This window comes from Leopardus geoffroyi, chromosome A3, assembly GCF_018350155.1.
Source record: "Leopardus geoffroyi isolate Oge1 chromosome A3, O.geoffroyi_Oge1_pat1.0, whole genome shotgun sequence".
Classification (NCBI taxonomy): domain Eukaryota; kingdom Metazoa; phylum Chordata; class Mammalia; order Carnivora; family Felidae; genus Leopardus; species Leopardus geoffroyi.
The window spans coordinates 119,732,527-119,752,538 of NC_059336.1; the positions used below are offsets into that span (position 1 = coordinate 119,732,527).

Genomic DNA, 20,012 nt, shown 5'->3' on the forward strand with positions numbered 1-20,012 from the left:
ATCACACTAAATCAAGTGTATTTGTTTACTACCTTAATCCTCACCTTTGTAGCTCAGACCCTCATCATCTCTCTTAGATTCTACCCAGCATTTTGCAAATTTGTCTCTCTCCCTCCATTAACTTCCATGTTAATACTTTGATACATACCTCTTCATAGTCTTTTCTACACATATCAAAGTATATATAGTACACACCTTTTAAACCAAAAAAAAAAAAAAAAAAAAAAAATCCTATCTTAAATCTAAAGTCACCATTCCTCTGCTACAAAACTCTTGATGACACCTTAGAAAATCCTTCTACAATCCAGCCCCAATTTATATCCTGCCATACCTCCCATTCTAGGTCACTTTGTTCTACCTGTAGTCTCCAAACACACCATGTACCAATGACTCCATTCCTATGCAATTCCCTCAACCTGAAAATACGTCTAACCCCCTGGCACCTTATTAATCATGCTTTAAGGCTCAGCTTAAATCACTTCCTCTGTGAGGTCTATAATCTCAAAGTTTACAAGTCCCTCCCGTTTCCCACATAATAGCTTTATTATCTTTTACACATTTTACTGAACAATTAGGTGAGTGACTCGATCACTGAATTGTGAACTCTTCAAAAGAGAAACTTTCATATTTTTTTTACTTTTCATCTCTATATAATCGTCATGGCCCTTATACACAATATATGCCCAATAAATGCTTACTGAATAAACCAAATACCTTACTGCTACTGGTTGAAAAGGTTTTTGCTTGTTTTGCCATAATTCAGATTTCAACTGGTGGTTCTAAAAAGTTTTAATTACAAAGAAACACACCTCAAACAACCTTCCTTTCTATTGTCAATGATTTCTTTTCTGTAACTCACTACCAAAAGAGGTGAAACACACTATTAGAGGTGTTCCCATATCTCACCTATTTCCGTATCTCACATATCTAACACACATATTTCTAAAATAGTGTTTTTTTTTTTTTTATTTTGAGAGAAATTTATTTTGAGAGAAAGAGATCGAGCACACACAAGCCAGGGAAGGGGCAGAGAAAAGGAAAGATAGAATCCTAACCAGGTTCCGCGCCATCAGCGCAGTCTGATGCAGGACTCAAACTGAGGTACTGTGGGATCATGACCTGAACCGAGATCAAGAGTCTGACGCTTAACCAACTGTGCCACCCAGGTGCCCCTGAAGTAGTGTTTTTAACCTAAAGATCTGTTGTGTTTTCGATTAAAACCATTTTTTCTTTTTTTTTTTTTTTGTTAACGTTTATTCATTTTTGAGAGAGAGAAAAAGAGCGAGCGAGCATGAGCAGGGGAGGGGCAGAGAGAGAAGGAGACAGAATCTGAAGCAGGCTCCAGGCTCTGAGCTGTCAGCACACAGCCCAACATGGGGCTCAAATCCACGGACTGCGAGATTATGATCTGAGCTGAAGTCGGACGCTTAACCGACTGAGCCACCCAAGCGCCCCACAACCATTTTTTTAAACCTGAAAATTAGCTGACATATGCTGTGAGCTAAAATTTAGCACTGCTCAAATATATTCTAAGTAAATAAGGTTAATTTGAGATAAAATTTAAAAGCTCTTCTTTGGTTTGTTCACCAACAGCAAAACTATTACATGTCCAGCAAGACTTACTAGTACCCAGATCAAGACCCTTAGAAACTTAGACTTTCAAGGTAATTCTTTCTGGAAAATTTGAAATACTCTTTTTCAGGTATGACACTGGACCAATTTACTTCAGATTCTTAGTATCCATTCAAAAACTGAATAGCAACAAATGGCCAAAAATGGAAAATAAGCTCCTAGCACTTAACAGGTACATCAAAAGTGCTATTTTTGACATGAAAAACAAGAATACAGATACAGAAAGGTGTACATAAAAGAAACACTAAAAATAGCAAGTAAGTATAGATACTGAGAACAATATGAAATTACTTACGCACATAATTAAGTTCAAAACATGCCAGAAAGAAAACTAAGTAACTATTCCATTATTCAGGCAGGGAGTCATCTGTGTGTTTATATGTACATGTGTATACGTGTGCACATGAGTGACTTCTGTTGTTTTTAACTGCCCTTTAAAAATCCAATCAAGAAATCAAAATTAGAACACTAAAAAACAAAAGCTAATTAAAGACATATGAAGGAATATCAGAATTAAGGAGACATATAGGGCAAATAAAAGACCCAGGTACATCCCTAAAATAGAACATTCACCTTTTATAAGACTAATCAGCAGCATGGATTATGAAGCCAGTATGTCTAGGCTGAAACTCTCATATTTCACAAAAGGAAATCAACAGATAATGTCTAAAATTGATAAACAGCAACATAATCATATTATTTAGAAATATGGGATGCCTGGGTGGCTCAGTCAGTTAAGCATCCGACTTTGGCTCAGGTCATGATCTCACGGCTCATGAGTTCAAGCCCCACATCGGGCTCTGTGCTGACAGCTCAGAGCCTGGAGCCTGCTTCAGATTCTGTGTCTCCCTCTCTCTCTGCCCCTTCCCCACTCATAGTGTCTCTCTCAAAAATAAACATTAAAAATTAAAACAAAGAAAAAAGAAAAATATAATAGTAAATACCAGGAGAATTAGCTAGCAGTTGAAAGGGCTGTCATAGGGAAGAAGGACTCATAGTGGAAACAATGGTACAGCGAACACCTATTTTTCATTGCAAATCATGCAGTACAATGTAACTTTTTTAAACTACAAATAGTTATTACTTTGATTAAAACTTTTTGAAATTTGTTTAAAGAAAGAAAAGACTGCGGGCGCCTGGGTGGCTCCAGCTGGTTAAGCATCAGACTTCGGCTCAGGTCATGATCTTGCACTTCATGAGTTCAAGGCCCCCATCAGGCTCTGTGCTGACAGCTCAGAGCCTGGAGCCTGCTTTGGATTCTGTGTCTCCCTCTCTCTCTCTGCCCCTCCCCCATTTTCTCTCTCTCTCTCTCATAAATAAACATTTAAAAAAATTTTTTTAAAAGGAAGCCTATTATGGTTGTGCATGTAGTTTTAAAAAAGTCAAAAAAATGCTCAATTATGTCCATGTTAACACAATTTTGACTACTGAAAAGTGACAGTAGGTGGCCAAAGGACTCTGGTGAGAGTTTTTATGGTCTTCGAAGAAGACAAAAAGGAATGAGAGAAAGAGAAATATTTTTTTGCAACCCCAAATGTAATCACGGATTCATTCATGGATCAAACCACTGGGTAAAATGTTTTTAGATAATACAATAGTCACAGTCTCAAAGCATCACCACACCTCTTAATTATTAATTACATTTGGGAAAATACCTTAACAATTTTGCAGACTGTATCTTACACAAGGGTTCAAATTTATTGTCTCCAATAACGGACAAGATGACATATGTACACTTCCTGATGTGACGCACTAAGACAAATCACCTAGTTAGTATGTTTGCCAAAATGTTTAACTTGAATCTAATCATGAGGAAGCAAATCCAAAATGTGGGACATTCTATTAACAAAATACTTATACTCATTTGAAAATGTCAATGTCATGATCTGTTTTGTTCTCAATTAAGGAAAATTTATAGACACAGGACAACTAAATTCAATATACAATCCTGAACTAGACTCTGGACACCTCCACTGCCAACCATCCTCCAAAGAAGTCAAAAGAGGGGTGTCTGGGTGGCTCAGTCAGTTAAGCATCTGACTTTGGCTCAGGTCATGATCTCACAGTTCATGAGTTTGAGTCCCACCTCAGGTGAACACGAGCCCTGATTCTTTCTTTCTTTCTCTCTCTCTCTCTGCCTCTCGCTCGCTTGTGCCATCTCTAAAAAAAAAAAAAAAAAAAAAAAAAAAAAAAATCAGAGGTGGGAGGGGGGGTGCCTGGGTGGCTCAGTCAGTTAAGCATCCAATTCCTGGTTTCAGCTCATGTCAGGTCATGATCTCAATGTGAGATCAAGCCCCACATTGGGCTCTGCACTGATAGTGTGGAGATTGCTTGGGATTCTCTCTCTCCTTCTCTTTCTCTCTGCCCATCCCCTACTCTTTCTCTCTCTCTCAAAATAAACTAAAAATAAATTAAAATAAAATAAAACAAAACAAAACAAAATAAAATAAAGTAAAATAAGGGAAGAAAAAAGAAAAAGAGAAAGAGAAAAAAAGAAAAAAAAAGAGGTAGAATGTGAGAACTTGCATTTCCACCAGGTTTTCTGGTGATGCTGGTGCTGCTGCTAAGAAAGACATGTTGGAAACCACTTTCTTCACAGTCACTGCACATTTTTAAAAATGGATCATTATTATCATCTTTAAAGAAAATCAACCCACCACACACTGTCGAAATTTTATAATGGTAAAGGAAGGCCAAATACTACCTAAAAGCAAATCATCCACTGAAGCAGATTCATGGCAGTTACGTGAGAAAACTTAACTGACAAATAGCAACAAAGATGCGACAAGCTGTAATACTATTCCACGGTGCATGTCAAAATCCACAAAACAACTTATGATCATGCAACACCAAGTAAGCACACAACACCGTTGCTTTCAGAAAGATGTGTTTTACAAGTAAAAGAATCAAGGACAAATTTACAAAAAATGTATTTACTCTTGAAATTGTTAGCTATAAGGCTTTCTATAAGATTATCATTTAAGACTTCCAATTCTTTCCTTGCAGCCACTCATTCCCATCAATCAATAAATTCTAAAAGAAAAGCTATATTTGAGAAAACAGTTCCCTAAAAAAATTATTACTCCACTGAGCAGTTTTAAACTCAAGAATTTACTAAAACTCATTAAGAGATTAGGAAAAAAACTGTTTGAAGAAAGAGTCCCTTCAGCAGAAACATTTTTATGGTGCTAAAGTATTCCAAGGGTAGATAAAATGTCAAGGATGGAGACGTTCCCCAAGACTGAAGAAAATGTTGAAAAAGCAAACTGTGGTTAACTACATCACTATTGCAGTTGGAAATCATCATTAAATGAGAAGATCACAACCTAGGACAAAGTGTAAGAGCATTTATATATATGTGTGTGTGTGTGTGTGTGTGTGTGTATATACACGTGTATGTACATATATATATATATACACATATATATATGTACATACACGTGTGTGTGTGTATACATATATATATATATATATATATATATATATATGCTCTTACCCCTTGCCCTAGGTTGTGATATATATACATGTATGTGTGTGTGTATATATATATGTATATACATATATATATATATACGTGTGTGTGTGTATATATATATACATATATATATACGTGTGTGTATATATATATATATATACATACACATATATATATGTGGCCTCTTCATCAATAACCTAAATAACAATGCCTGCTACGTAGCATCATCTAGAAAAAAGTTGAAATCAGCTCAAGAAAATATGTGTTGGGAGCTAAAGAAGAAAGTTTAAAATGTTCTGTACAAAAAAAAAAAAAAAAAAAAAAAAAAAAAAAAAAGTCCTGTTAAGTTGTGGTACCTACATATAAAAACACCTTGGGGCACCTGGGTGGCTCAGTCGGTTGGGTGCCCAACTTCTGCTCAGGTCACGATCTTGTGGCCTGTGGGTTCAAGCCCTGCACTGGTCTTTGTGATGACAGCTCAGAGCCTGCAGCCTGCTTCAGCTTCTGTGTCTCCCTCTCTCTCTCTGCCCCTTCCCCACTCACGCTCTGTATCTCTCCATCTCTCAAAAATGAACAAATGTTAACAAAAAAAATTTTAAATAAAAATAAATGAATAGACATTGTAACTCTAACCATAACAGATGAAGACAAAAAATCTTATGACCTCAGGGTCCACTAAAGACACCAATGAGGAGCAAGCCACTTCATGTCTCAGAACCCTGAGAAAGGTTTAATAGGAGGTATCAGGTACCAGGCAGAAACTGATTAAAGGTTTACATAAGGACACCCCAAGACCTAGCCTCCATCTCAAATAGCCAGATTTTACCACTCCACAAGACTAAGCAGGAATCTAAAGGTTTATTCTCCAGAAAATATAAAACCGATATACTTTGAATTCAAGAACAAGAGGCTCAATGGAGTATGGAGAGACAAAAACAGGGAGGTTAAAAAGCCCCACCCATGCTTACAGAGCGTGCAAACATCTTTTTAATGACCCATTCTTGGGGCGCCTGGGTGGCTCCGTAGGTTAAGCGTCCGACTTCAGCTCAGGTCATGATCTCACGGTCTGTGAGTTCGAGCCCCGTGTCGGACTTTGTGCTGACAGCTCAGAGCCTGGAGCCTGCTTCGGATTCTGTGTCTCCCTCTCTCTCTGACCCTCCTCCGTTCATGCTCTGTCTCTCTTTGTCTCAAAAATAAACATTAAAAAAATAATAATAACGACCCATTCTTAATTATGAACATACACCCTGAAATTACCAATCATTTGAGAAAGGCCTCTAAAATACAGAATAAAACAAATGTGGGGAGAGCACAGAAAACTTGAAGGAAAAAACAGGCAAGAAATAGAAATGTCAAACAAGCTATCTCCCAAGAAAAAAATAATTCATGAAAAGAGTACACTTTAAAAAAAAAACAAGAAAAAACTACTACAAATTTTAAAATATGACAGCTGAACTAAAACCTTCAATAGAAAAGTTAAAAGGTAAAGTTGAGGAAATCTTCCAGAAAATAAAACCAATTAGGGGCGCCTGGGTGGCTCAGTCGGTTGGGCGTCCGACTTCGGCTCAGGTCATGATCTCGTGGTCCGTGAGTTTGAGCCCCGCGTCAGGCTCTGTGCTGACAGCTCAGAGCCTGGAGCCTGTTTCAGATTCTCTGTCTCCCTCTCTCTCTCTGACCTTCCCCCATTCATGCTCTGTCTCTCTCTGTCTCAAAAATGAATAAACGTTAAAAAAAAAAAATTAAAAAAAAAAAGAAAAGAAAACCAATTAACAAAGCTGGAAAATAGGAAATTACACAATAAAAAGTCCAAAAACCAATTAAAAACAAAATAAAGGGGGCACTTGGGTGACTCAAGTCAGTTGAGTGGCTGACTCTAAATTTCAGCTCAGGTCATGAGTTAAAGTCCCATGCCTGGCTCTGTGCTGACAGTATGGAGCCTGTGTGGGACACTCTTTCCCCATCACTCTCTGACCCTCCCCTGCTTGCTCGCTCTCAAAATAAATAAATAAACTAAAAAAAAAAAAAAAAAAAAACAGGGGCGCCTGGGTGGCGCAGTCGGTTAAGCGTCCGACTTCAGCCAGGTCACGATCTCACGGTCCGTGAGTTCGAGCCCCGCGTCAGGCTCTGGGCTGATGGCTCAGAGCCTGGAGCCTGTTTCCAGTTCTGTGTCTCCCTCTCTGTCTGCCCCTCCCCCGTTCATGCTCTGTCTCTCTCTGTCCCAAAAATAAATAAATGTTGAAAAAAAAAAAAAAATTTAAAAAAAAAAAAAAAAAAAAAAAAACAAAAAACAAAATAAAGGGAATAAAATTATAGGGGGTAAAAATGCAAGAAAAAAACATAAAGACCAAGTATTTAGAAAAATGGGTTCATAAAAAAAAAAAAGACCCCACCCACTAAGATACATCATTCTGGAATCTGTTACCAGTCATCAAAAAAACTTAAAAAATTTTTTTACATTTTTATTTATTTTTGAGAGAGAGAGAGAACACAGTGGGGGAGAGGCAGAGAGAGAGAGAGGGAGACACAGAATCTGAAGCAGGCTCCAGGCTCTGAGCTGTCAGCACAGAGCCGGAAGCAGGGCTCAAACCCACGAGCCATGAGATCATGACCTGAGCCGAAGTTGGATGCTTAACCAACTGAGCCATCCAGGCACCCCTAAAAAAACTTTTAAATCTAAAAACTTCTAGAGACAAACTAGATCACAAATAATGGATAAAGAATCAGAATGAGGGCGTGCCTGGCTGGCTCAGTCAATAGAGTATGTGACTGGGGATGTGAGTTTGCGCCCCACCATGGGCACAGAGCTTACTTAAAAAAATAAAAATAAAGAGCGCCTGGGTGGCTCAGTCAGTTAAGCATCTGACTTCTTTGGCTCAGGTCATGACCTCATGGCTTGTAAGTTTGAGCCCCATGTTCGGCTCTGTGCTAACAGCTCAGAGCCTCCGTTGGATTCTATGTCTCCCTCTCTCCCTGCCCCTTCCCCACTCGTGCTCGCTCTCTCTCTCTCTCTAAAATAAACATTGAAAATTAAAAAAATAGTGGGGCGCCTGGGTGGTCCAGTTGGTTGAGCGCCTGACTCTTGATTTCAGCTCAGGTCACAATCCCAGGGTCATGGAATCAAGCCCTGTGTCCAGCTCTGCACCGAGCATGGAGCCTGCTTAAGATTCTCTCTCCCTCTGCCCCTCTATCCGGCCCATGCACACGCGCTTGCTCTCTCTCTCTCAAAAACAAAACAAAACAAAACAAAACAAAACAAAACAAAACAAAACAAAACGAATAAAAATATAGAGGTAGGTAACAGAAGAGCTAGACGATGCCTCTCAAGAGCAAGACTGGGGATGGACAGGGATAGGACGAGAGATTTCTTTATTACTAAAAATCTTATACCAGTATTTTATTTCAAATATATATCACTGATAAAAATCTTGAAAATCTTTCAGAAAGCAGAGTATAAGTTGCTATTATATAAAAGAGTCACTTGAGTCAACTTTCACTCTTATACATAATGTCTGAAGCCTTCAGAACATCTGCACCACCTGATTATGAGATTTAAAAAAACAAAAAACAAAAGGCCTGTACATTCAATAAATGGTACTGGAGCAACTGGATATCCATTCCATAGCCAAAAAATATTAACTTCAACCTAAAACTCACACCATATACAAAAATTAACTCAAAATAGATTGCAGGCTCACATGTAAAATGTAAAACGATAAAATTTAGAAAACACCATGGAAGAAAATCTTCAGGATCTAGGACTAAACAGAGTTCTTAGACACCAAAAGCATGATCCGTAAAAAAAAAAAATTAATTAGACTTCATCAAAATTAAAACTGCTCTATGAATGTCCACATAATGAAGAAGAGACAAGATACAGACTAGGAGAAAATACCTGCAAACCACAAATCCAACAAAGGACTAGTATCTAAAATGTATAAAGAGGAGTGCCTGGGTGAAACAGGTAACCATCGGACTTCAGTTCAGGTCATGATCTCACGGTTCATGAGTTCAAGTTCCACATCTATTGGACTCTGCACTGACAGTATAGAGCCTGCTTGGGATTCTCTCTCTCCCCCTCGCTCTCTGCCCCTCCCCCACTTTCTCTCAAAATAAACTGTATGTAAATAAATAAACAAATAAATAAATAAAATGTGCAAAGAACTCTCAAAACTCAACAGTAAAAACAATCAAAGAAAATGGGCAACTGACATGAACAGACATTTCATCAGAAGATATATAGATGGTAAATAAGGACATAAAAAGATTTTTCAACACCTCTGGCCAGCAGGGAAATGCAAATTAAAGCCACACTGAGAATATCACTATACAGATACCAGAATAGCAAAATACAAAATAGTAACACCACCAAATGCTGGTGAGGATGCAGAGAAACTAGATCACTCACACACTGCTGGTGGGAATGTAAAATAGTAAAGCCATTCTGGAAACAGTTTGGTAGTTTCTTATAAAACCAAACATGCAATTACCATATGACCCAGTAATTATACTATTGGGCATTTATCCCAGAGAAATGAAAACTTATGATCATATAAAAACCTATATACAGGGGCGCCTGGGTGGCGCAGTCGGTTGAGCGTCCGACTTCAGCCAGGTCACGATCTCGCGGTCCATGAGTTCGAGCCCCGCGTCAGGCTCTGGGCTGATGGCTCAGAGCCTGGAGCCTGTTTCCGATTCTGTGTCTCCCTCTCTCTCTGCCCCTCCCCCGTTCATGCTCTGTCTCTCTCTGTCCCAAAAATAAATAAACGTTGAAAAAAAAAATTAAAAAAAAAAAAAACCTATATACAAATATTCCTAACAGCTTTACTCACAACAGCCAAAAAGTGGAATCAGCAGTGATGTTCCTCAACAGGTGAATGGTTAAACAAACTGGTGAATGCATACCATGGAATACTACACAATAAAAAAGAACTACCAATATACACAACAACTTGCGTGAATCTCCAGAGAATTATGCTATGTGAATAAAAGCCAACCCCAAAAGGTATACCCTGTACAATTCCATTTATATAACATTTACAAAACGACAAAATTTTATAAATGAAAAACAAAGTTCTGGAGGAGATACATGGGGGCAGGGGTAGGAGTATAGTTAAAAGAACACCAGGGATCTTTGCTTCTTGGAACTGTTCAGTATCTTCACTGTGGTAGTGGCTACATTAACATACACAAGTGATAAAACTATGGAGAATTTAAAACATATACAAATCAAAACAAGTAAAACTGAGAAACAGGGACGCCTGGGTGGCTCAGTCGCTTGGGCATCCAACTTCAGCTCAGGTCATGATCTCGCTGCTTATGAGTTCGAGCCCTGCGTCAGGCTCTGTGCTGACAGCTCAGAGCCCGGAGCCTGCTTCCAATTCTGTGTCTTCCTCTCTCTCTCTCTCTCTCTCTCTCTCTCTGCCCCTCTCCCACTCACGCTCTCTTTCTCTCAAAACTAAATAAACACTAAAAAAAAAAAAAAAAAAAACCTGAGAAACATAAATATGTAATGTATGTATGTATGCAAATGTAAAATAAGACTGATGTACAGTGCCAGATGTTAATATCCTGGTTGTGATATTACACAAGTTTCAAAAAATGTTTCCACTGAGAGAACTGGGTAGAATGCACAAGAATTCCCACTGTATTATTTTTTATAACTGCATATGAATCTACAATTGCCTTAATAAAAATTTCTATTAAAACACGTCTGCATGGGGCGCCTGGGTGGCGCAGTCGGCTAAGCGTCCGACTTCAGCCAGGTCACGATCTCGCGGTCCGTGAGTTCGAGCCCCGCATCGGGCTCTGGGCTGATGGCTCAGAGCCTGGAGCCTGTTTCCGATTCTGTGTCTCCCTCTCTCTCTGCCCCTCCCCCATTCATGCTCTGTCTCTCTCTGTCCCAAAAATAAATAAACGTTGGAAAAAAAAAAAAAAGAAAAAAAAAAAAAACAAAACACGTCTGCATATACATCGCTATTAATATGAAAGAAACAAATCAACACTGTCCTTCTATACTAATTTTGATACATTGTACTATTTGGGTCTCCACAAAACTGTTTTTCCTTTTTCTAATGATTTACAACCTTGGATGCTCTGTTTCTGGGCCATACTGGAAACTCTGTGTTCCACCACCAATGGCTGTTTTCCTCAAAAAAAAAAAAAAAATTCATCTCTGGAAAGAAGGATAAACATCAAGCAATCACTTTTGCTTGTAATCCAAAATATGCAGTACTGTTTTCAAAGAAAATTTTTTCTCATTTCAGTTTTCTCTTCAGGTGAGTTTTCTGCACTAATATTTTATTCTAACCATTTATTTTCAAAGTCTTTATCTTATAATTCAAATTTTAAAAACTTATTCCAAGGACACTTGGCTGCTTCAGTAGGTAGGACGTGCGACTCTTGGTCTTGGGGTTGTTAAATTCAAGCTCTATGTTGGATGTAGAGTTCACCTAATTACCTAAAAATAAAATCTTCAAGAGGAAAAAAAAAAAAACAGGATTCCATTAACCCCCAATATTCATCGATTTAAAGGAAGCAAATCTATGATCTTTACAAGACTTTTATTGGTCTTACAGATTCAGAAAATGTTCTATTAACATTCTCTGTAGCTTCCTTGAACTCTTCTTTTCTGACCTAACCAACTCCATAAGCATTTTTCCCATGCATATCTCTTTAGCTAATTTATATTTTATATTTATACAGAATACATCTTTAGCAATTTATATTTTATGCTAAATAAAAGTTTCTAATTTGTAAATCAACACTCAACGAGCTCTAACAGTTCTCTGTTAATTACAGTTCCTACCACAGCACTGACTGGGCAAACTGGTACTGTTAAAAGTTGAAAGAGATTGCCAATATTTCTATCACTCTTTCTCTTTTTCAAACCGAACAGGCATACAGGTATTCCTTTAACTTATTTGTACACTCTTATACACTGTAATTCTGGAAGTGAAAATAATTATCCTTAACATCAGCTTAGCTCTACTCTGTTAAGCTCTAGGTTTGCAAAGGACAAGCAACCCGAACAAAACTCCTTGATATTTGGTGCTGATACTTGTTACTTCTTCACTCCTGCCAAAACAACAACAAAAACAAAAAACAACACTGCAACTTCATTTTTCAAATAGAAATTGATGAATGGGAGAATTAGCCATCATTAATCTTTTTTCAAACAAAACCATGAAGTTCTCAGAATCAGAAATATGGCCATAGAACTAGATCTGGATTCTAGTAAAAAAAGCTTTCACTAATTACCCATAAAATCTTTTGGAACTTGCTTCACTTCACCAGTCTGTTTCTTGACTTAAAATTAACTGCAGGATTCTTTTCCTGCATTGATATTTTTTTTTCTAACATCCCAAGGAGCTCCATGTAGGTACACACAACAAAAAGACAAACCTGTCTTCAGTATTGAGTACAGACCAATGATACTAAAGTGTGGGAAAGTACCATATAGGATCCTCTTGACTCAAAGACCACTGGTTAACAGTAACTATCACATGGAACACCGAGGAACTGCCTGTGATTAAATGCTCTTACAGAGAACTAGGTCAAGTGTTGGGTAGCTTTTGTTTTTTGGATTCTTAGTAAAATACACATAACATAAAATTTACCAGTTTTTAAAAACTGTGGTAAAAATTCATATAAGATTTACCATCATGAGTCGCCTGGGTGGCTCAGTCGGTTAAGCGTCCGACTTTTAGTTTCAGCTCAGGTCGAGCCCCGTGGTTGGGGAGTTCGAGCCCCATGGTTGGTGAGTTCGAGCCCCATGTTGGGCTCTGCACTGACAGAGTGGAGCCTGTTGGGATTGTCTACCCCCACCTCTGCCCCCACTCCATCAAAATAAATAAATAAAAGTTAAAAAAAATATTTACCTATCTTAACAAGTTTTAAGTGTATGGTACAGTAATGTTAAGTATATTCACTTTGTTGTGCAACAGATCTCCAGAACTTTTTCACCTTACAAAACTGAAACTCTATACCCATTAAACAACTCCCTATTTCCCCCTTCTCCCAGTCCCTGAGGGACTATCATTCTACCTTTCACCATTCTACTTTCTGTTTCTATGAATTTGACTTTAGATACGTCATGTAAGTGCAAGCATATAGTGAATATTTGTCTTTTTGTGCATTTAACCATTTTTAAGCATACAGTTCAGTGGCATTACATGATACTCTAATTATTATACAATCATCACCACTACCATCTCCACAACTTTTTCATCTTCCCAAAGTCAAACTCTGTACCCATTAAGCAATAAATGAAATTCTGTACACATTAAGCAGTAACTCCCCATTACCCAGTCTCCAGGCCCTGATAACCACTATTCTACTTTCTCTATGAATTTGCCTATCCTAGGTACCTCATATAAATGATTTCACACAGTATTTGTCCTTTTTTCGGTCTGCCTTGTTTCCCTTAGCACAGTGTTTTTAAGGTATCCATGTTGTTGTATATGCGAGAATTTCATTCCTTTTTAAGGCTGAGTAATATTCCACTCTATGCATATACTACTACATTTTGTGTATCCATTCATGTGGACATTTGGGTTGTTTCTACCATTTGGCTATTGTGAATAATGCTGCTAAATAGATAGTAAGTATGGTGAGGATGTGGAGAAATTGGAACCCTGGTGCAGTGACAGTAAGAATACAAAAGAGTACAGCCGCTGTGGAAAACAATAGGGTGGTTTCCCAAAAACTTAAAAATGGAATTACCACATGATCCAGAAATTCCACTTCTGGGTCTAAACCCAAAAGTACTGAAAGAACTTGAACAGGTAACTGTATGACAAAGTTCATTTTTTTAAAAAATGTTTATTTATTTTGAGAGACAGAGTATGTGAGCAGGGGAGGAGCAGAGAGGGAGAAGGAGACTCCCAAGCAGGCTCCACACTCAGCACGGAGCCCAATGCAGATATCAATCTCACAACTGAAAGATCACTACCTGAGCGGATATCAAGAGTCATATGCTTAACCAACTGAGCCACCCAGGAGCCCCTGACAAAGTTCATTTTTGATAAGCCAGTCATCCTAATGGGTTGTACTAACATCTCATAGTGGTTTTGAATTGCATTTCCCTAATTATTAGTGATGCTGAACAACTTTTCATGTGCTTACTGGCCATCTGTAGATCTTCTTTGGAAAAATGTCTGGATAGTTTTTAATCAATCCTAAAACTAGGTATTAAAATGAAAGATTCCTTAGGCACCCTGGCATTCCTATAGCATGAGCTGCTGACTGAGAATCACAGCAAAGTCCAGGCATGTTTAATATGACAGGGGTTTTGCTCATTTCTCTAAAAAGCAGCCTCCCCATATAAGTGGGCTCAGTTCAATTAAATCAACCAATTCTTAAATGCAGATTACTGGAACCATCCTACTCTAATAAAGCTTAGCAAAAAGGATGCATTCATTATACCTCTCCAGAGGCAAGAGCCTTTACCAATTTAACTTCTTGCATGGAGCCCAGACAATCCATTTCCCAACAAAAGATATTCCCTATGGAAAAGGTAATAATACACCAAGGCATGGAATGAGGAATTAATACCAAAAAATAGCACATTCAGTAATACAGCCCACTAAAAATTTCTGCCTTAGGACAAGTCCATGTAACTACCATTAAAGAGTAATATTTTCCTGACCTCATACTGCCGAGAGGGCTATAACCAAATGGACCCCTGAATAGCTCTCTTTAGCAAATATTTCTCAAACCAGTTTTACCCTAAAATTATTCTACTAGCCAAACAGCTATTATTCTTAAGCAAAATCTGATTGCAATATACTTCACATATACAATGTTCAGAAAGTAGACAGGAAGGAAAATATTAAAATAAAACTGGCCCCTATTCTATATTAAAGGGTCCTGACTGTATTACTTGTCTGCCTGTCTTCATTCATTATTTATCTCACACCCATTAAGAGAAACTTTTTTTTTTAATTTTTTTAAATGTTTTTATTTATTTTTGAGACACAGAGTGCTCGCTTCGGCAGCACATATATTTTTGAGACACAGACAGAACATGACCAGGGGAGCAGCAGAGAGAGAGAGGGAGACACAGAATCTGAAGCAGGCTCCAGGCTCTGAGCTGTCAGCACAGAGCCCGACTCGGGGCTTGAACTCATGGAGTGTGAGATCATGACCTGAGCTGAAGTCGGACACTTAACTGACTAAGCCACCCAGGCGCCTCAAGACAGACTCTTCTAAGTGTTTAGCCTCTATCCGCAAAAAACAAACAAACAAAAAACAACAACAACAAAAAACCTCTGCCCTCATGCAGCTTATATTCTAGTTCCCTTGGATTCCCTTTGAGAATGGTGAGTGTGGGACATAACAGTAATTTGTTTTTGCAACTCTGCAATAAATCTGACCATAAATATCATAATTTCTGCTATAAATGTGTGGGAATTGAAAGTACACAGAAAAATTTAAGTACTGTAGTCTTTGTGAGCACTATGGGCATAATAAGCCCATAAAAATTCTTTCTTCTAAGAATCAATGACCAACAAACAACTAAAATGATTCCATCTGAAATAATGAGGGTCTGCCTTCTATCGGCAGTTTGGTCCTTGTGAATACCTACTTCTATTTATTTCTGAATACTCACTTAGCAAGGTAACTACTTACTCAAACCTCAAGAGGTTTTAACAATCAAGTAACAACTCAAATTTCACTATCATTCATAATTAGCGAATGCTCTAGATTTTTTAAAAAACAAAACTAAAGAGATAACCCTAGTCAACTGATAATATTTTTTAAAAAGTAAAAAAATAGCATACAAAGTCATTTCTAGCCAACTAGCTAGTTCAGACTGTTCAGACATACACTGTCCAATATGGTAGCCACTAGCCACAGGTGACTATCGAGCACTTGAAACGTGCCAAACCCAAAGTGAAATTAGTTTCAGCGTATAACATACACACTGAAGAAAAACAATAGAAAATATTTCAACAATTTTTAAATACTGATTACATAATAAGATGATACCACTTGGGGTAAAATGAGTTAAAACATTATTAAATTCTTCTTTTATTTTAATGTAAAAAAAAAACCTTTTTTTACTTTTTTCAATATCAAAAAATATGTGGCTCGGATTCTATTTGTTTTAAACAGCACTGGTTTAATAGACTTCTAAACCTGCACACAGAGTGATACATGCAATATTTGTTGGAGCTATACTTAGAATTTCATACTTATTCACTTCTCAGTTCACACTCTTCAGCCTATCTCCTATACCAAAATACCAAACATATCAAATATTTTTATATCAAAATATGAAACTTTCAGAGTCTAATGTGAAATTGTTTAGCAGAGACTAACAAATATTTGAGTGACCATGTGCGCAGGGCATTCAATCCATAAAGTAACTTGTTCTGCTATCCTTCAACAGCCAAAGGTACATATAGTCTGTATCTAGCTAATAAGCACTGGGCTCCTACAGTATGCCTGGCACCATGCTAGACGCTTTACTCTCACTGACCCATAAAATCCTCACAACTACCCTATGTAGTAGATTCTATTTAAAGAAGAAATTGAGAGGCACCTTGGTGGCTCAGTTGCTTAAGCATCCAACTCTTGATTTCAGGTCAAGTCATGATCTCACAATTCAGGAAATCAAGTCCCACATCAGGCCCTGCACTGCCAGTGTGGAGCCCACTTGGGATTTTCTCTCTCTGCCCCTCCACTGCTCGAGTGCTCTCTCAAAAATAAATAAATAAGCTTAAAAAATAATAATAAAATAATGAAGAAATTGAAGCACAAAGAGGTTAAGTAACTTGCCAAAGTCCCACAGCCTGTGGAAGTAGGATTCCAACCAAGCAGGCTCTAACCAAAACCACCACACATTTTCCCAAAAAAAAGGACTACACAAGGGGTGCCTAGTTGAAAGTTGGAAGAGCATGCAACTCTTGATCTCGAAGTTGTGAGTTTGAGTCCCACGTTGGGTACAGAAATCACTAAATACATAAAACTTAAAAAAAAGAAAAAAGAAAAAAAAAAAAGAAAGACTACACAAGACTGAGTCATTATCTTATAGGACTGGGTTCTAGTTGTGTGTACGTACCCATTACGAAAAGACTAGAATAGATGGGGCTTAATGCATTGCTTCCTACTCTCATTCCACCCTTCTCAATGGCAGGTTAAAGTTGATCTTGATCTTGCTAAAGGTTTACACTATGCTCCCTTTTCCAGAATTTCTAGGCCCTATCCTATTCCACTGGTCCAATTCCTATGTCCTTCAGGCTTCATTTCAGATACCATCTCCATGCAAGCTTACTCAGATTCCCCCATGATTTAGGCTGGTCACCTCTCCTCCCTATGTTCATCCCTTTGTAGCACTTCCCACGCTCTGTTGTGACTGCTCAAGGGGTCTACCCTGTTCACCACTTATAGTACCTAAAACCGTGCCTAGCATCAGGTGCTCAATAAATATTTGCTGAACTATGTAACCATGTGACCCACCCAGTTACAGCTAAAAGTGGTGGCATATTAAAAGCAAACTTAGTGGTAGGAAGTGCTAATCCACAAGCAGAAAACAAGTTCTAAATTTCAGGGAATTTATGACAGGTCAAGAGAATAGTATGATACACATCCAATAATGATTGCAAGTCTCCCACCCATCCCGAAAAAAGGAAGAGTAAAATTAAAAATCTATTTAAAATTATCATTTGCCCAACTTAATTTCAGTATAATTTCATATGAATTAAGTAGCTAACAAAAATTTTGTCATAAATCCAAATCAACCATTCCAATAATGCTGTGAATTGAAATCAGCTTAATTTTGCAATTCCCAGAGTTCAGAGAAGGCTGCAGTTGCTTTTTAAAATCATCTCAAATATAAAACTAGTTACATGTATAATTGGGTTTCACTGCACTGCCCCAATGCTGAGTGCTGGGTTCCAAATGACGGGCAATCACGTATCCTTTAAGATATTTATTGCATGGGGGGGGGGGGGGGGGGGGGAAGGGGACATTTTTCGCATACAATTCATTTAACACAAGTCGTCTTAATGCCACTGAATTTTCTAACCAGAATCCAAAGGAATTTTCCCAGAGTCTTCCCCCTTTTTTTTTTCCAAAACCAGAAACCAACTAAAAAGGTCAATCTTTAGTTCTTACTTCCACACTAAGTAATTCTGAAACATAAGGTGAAAGTACACTAGAAGTTCTTCGGCTAGGACTGGCCAAACGTTTTCCCGTAAATTCTAGCGTAAAGTCTAACAGAAGGGAGAACTTCATTCTTTCGGGTTTGAGGACAGAAACTGATCATCTCCCTTAGATTACTGTTTCTGTTGATGTCTGGAAAAGCACTGTGAGGCAAACATGCCATTGAGTCCCACCCCAAGCACTAAGAGCCTCCGATTGTTTGACACATCAATGGATTAGTCAACGCGGGGGAACTCACTTTTCCCCTCTAATTTGCTTTAATTATTCCTCACACAAACCCTCAAGTTTACTCTAAGTTATGACCATATAGAATCTTCTCTTTGCCCTGAAGTATAAATTCAGGCCTTTACCAAATGACCTACGGCTTCAATCCCAACCACTAAAATAAATCCCTTACAAGTATCGTGCATCTAGTAACGCCACACAAATATGGAAAAAGCCAGTGCAGTCGCTTAAAGAAACAGCATTCTGGAAGGTGGTTAATGCTGCATATTTTGCATCAGAGGCACCGAACAGAGTAGGAGACTTGAAAGCAAAAGACCGGATGGAAAGCAGGAGAAGACCCCGCCCCAGTAAGCTCGATGTCGATTCAAACAGTAACTTAGGTCTGTCGCTTGGAATCGGAATCACTGAAACAAAGGCGTTTATTACGGGAAGCAAGATGTCTGGAGTAACAGAAACGGTCTGCAGCTACCCAGACCGTACACCATCTTCCCACAGGTCTTACCTATGGTGGAAATAAAGGTGGTATTGAAGGCATCATCCGAAAAACGAAAAAGGACGCAGGTCTTCCCCACTCCCGAGTCTCCGATCAGGAGCAGCTTGAAAAGCAGGTCGTACGTCTTCTTCGCCATTGGGAGGAGCGGCTCAGGCTCTCGCCGCCGGCGGCCCCAAGGGATCGGTCCCTCTCACTACAGCCAACTCCTCGCTCGGGCGTTCTCAGGCCGGAGGACCGGGGAAGCGTGGGAAAAACGAGGGCTCGAGAGGGCGCGGGCAACCTGCGAACGGCCTCGTCGAGGAAGCCCCCCGACGGTGGCGGCGTCCGGTGCCTCCGAGGGCGGCGACCGCGGCTCCGCAGCCTCTCCCAGCCGCTCCGCCCGGTTCCGGGGAGTCGGTCGGGACAAAATGGCCTCCCCTCCCCCCTCAGGGCTGCTCGGCCGGGACGCTCCCACGGGCGAGCAAGCAAGCTCTGCCGTCGAGGGAGTGCGGCGGGCGTGAGGACAGTCTCCCTCCCAAGCAGAAACTCCGCGCCAGGACGCGGCGGTAGCAGTGGAGGACCCCGAGCCGACGAGCTCAGCTACATAGCCACAGGAAGCCGAGCCGCCCCGGCCAGAGCCACCTTTTCCCCGTGCCCTCTCACGCCGGCGTGCGCGCTGCCTGAGACGCACGCAAGGACGTACGCCCGCCCTTCCCTCGCGCCCTAGCCCTGCGGATCGCCTCTGCGCACGCGCGCCGGAGCGTGTAGGGGCACGCGGGGGCGGGGAGTGGTGCGCCGGCTCTCCGAGCCGCCGTCTGAGGCAGGACGGAGAAGAGAGAAGGGAGGGGCGAGAGAGGGCGAGGCCGCGGGCGCGCTCCCTGCGGCCGCCTGATAGGGTGCGCCGTGTTAAGAGTACGCCCCGCGGGGAGGCGCTGCCTGGTGACTGCGCAGGCGCGGCACGCTGGAGTAGCCCCTTGACACCCTCTTTCCTCCCGGGGCCGCCTCCCCGGCCGCGCTGAGGATGCCCCCGGTTGTGTTTGT

General features: G+C 39.7%; 1 protein-coding gene across 2 annotated transcripts in view; it reads right to left on the reverse strand.

The window, feature by feature from the left end:
- RAB10 (RAB10, member RAS oncogene family) overlaps window positions 1-20,012 on the reverse strand; it is an 88,849-nt gene that overhangs the window by 58,768 nt on the left and 10,069 nt on the right. The window contains exon 1 of one of the 2 annotated variants that reach the window (XM_045447485.1): window positions 19,002-19,704. The exons of the other annotated variant lie outside the window; for it this stretch is intronic. Within the exon in view, the coding sequence (XP_045303441.1) occupies window positions 19,002-19,128 (127 nt within the window). The 5' untranslated portion in view covers window positions 19,129-19,704. Of the gene's footprint in view, window positions 1-19,001; window positions 19,705-20,012 lie in introns of those variants that run through there. 2 annotated transcript variants of the gene reach the window in all.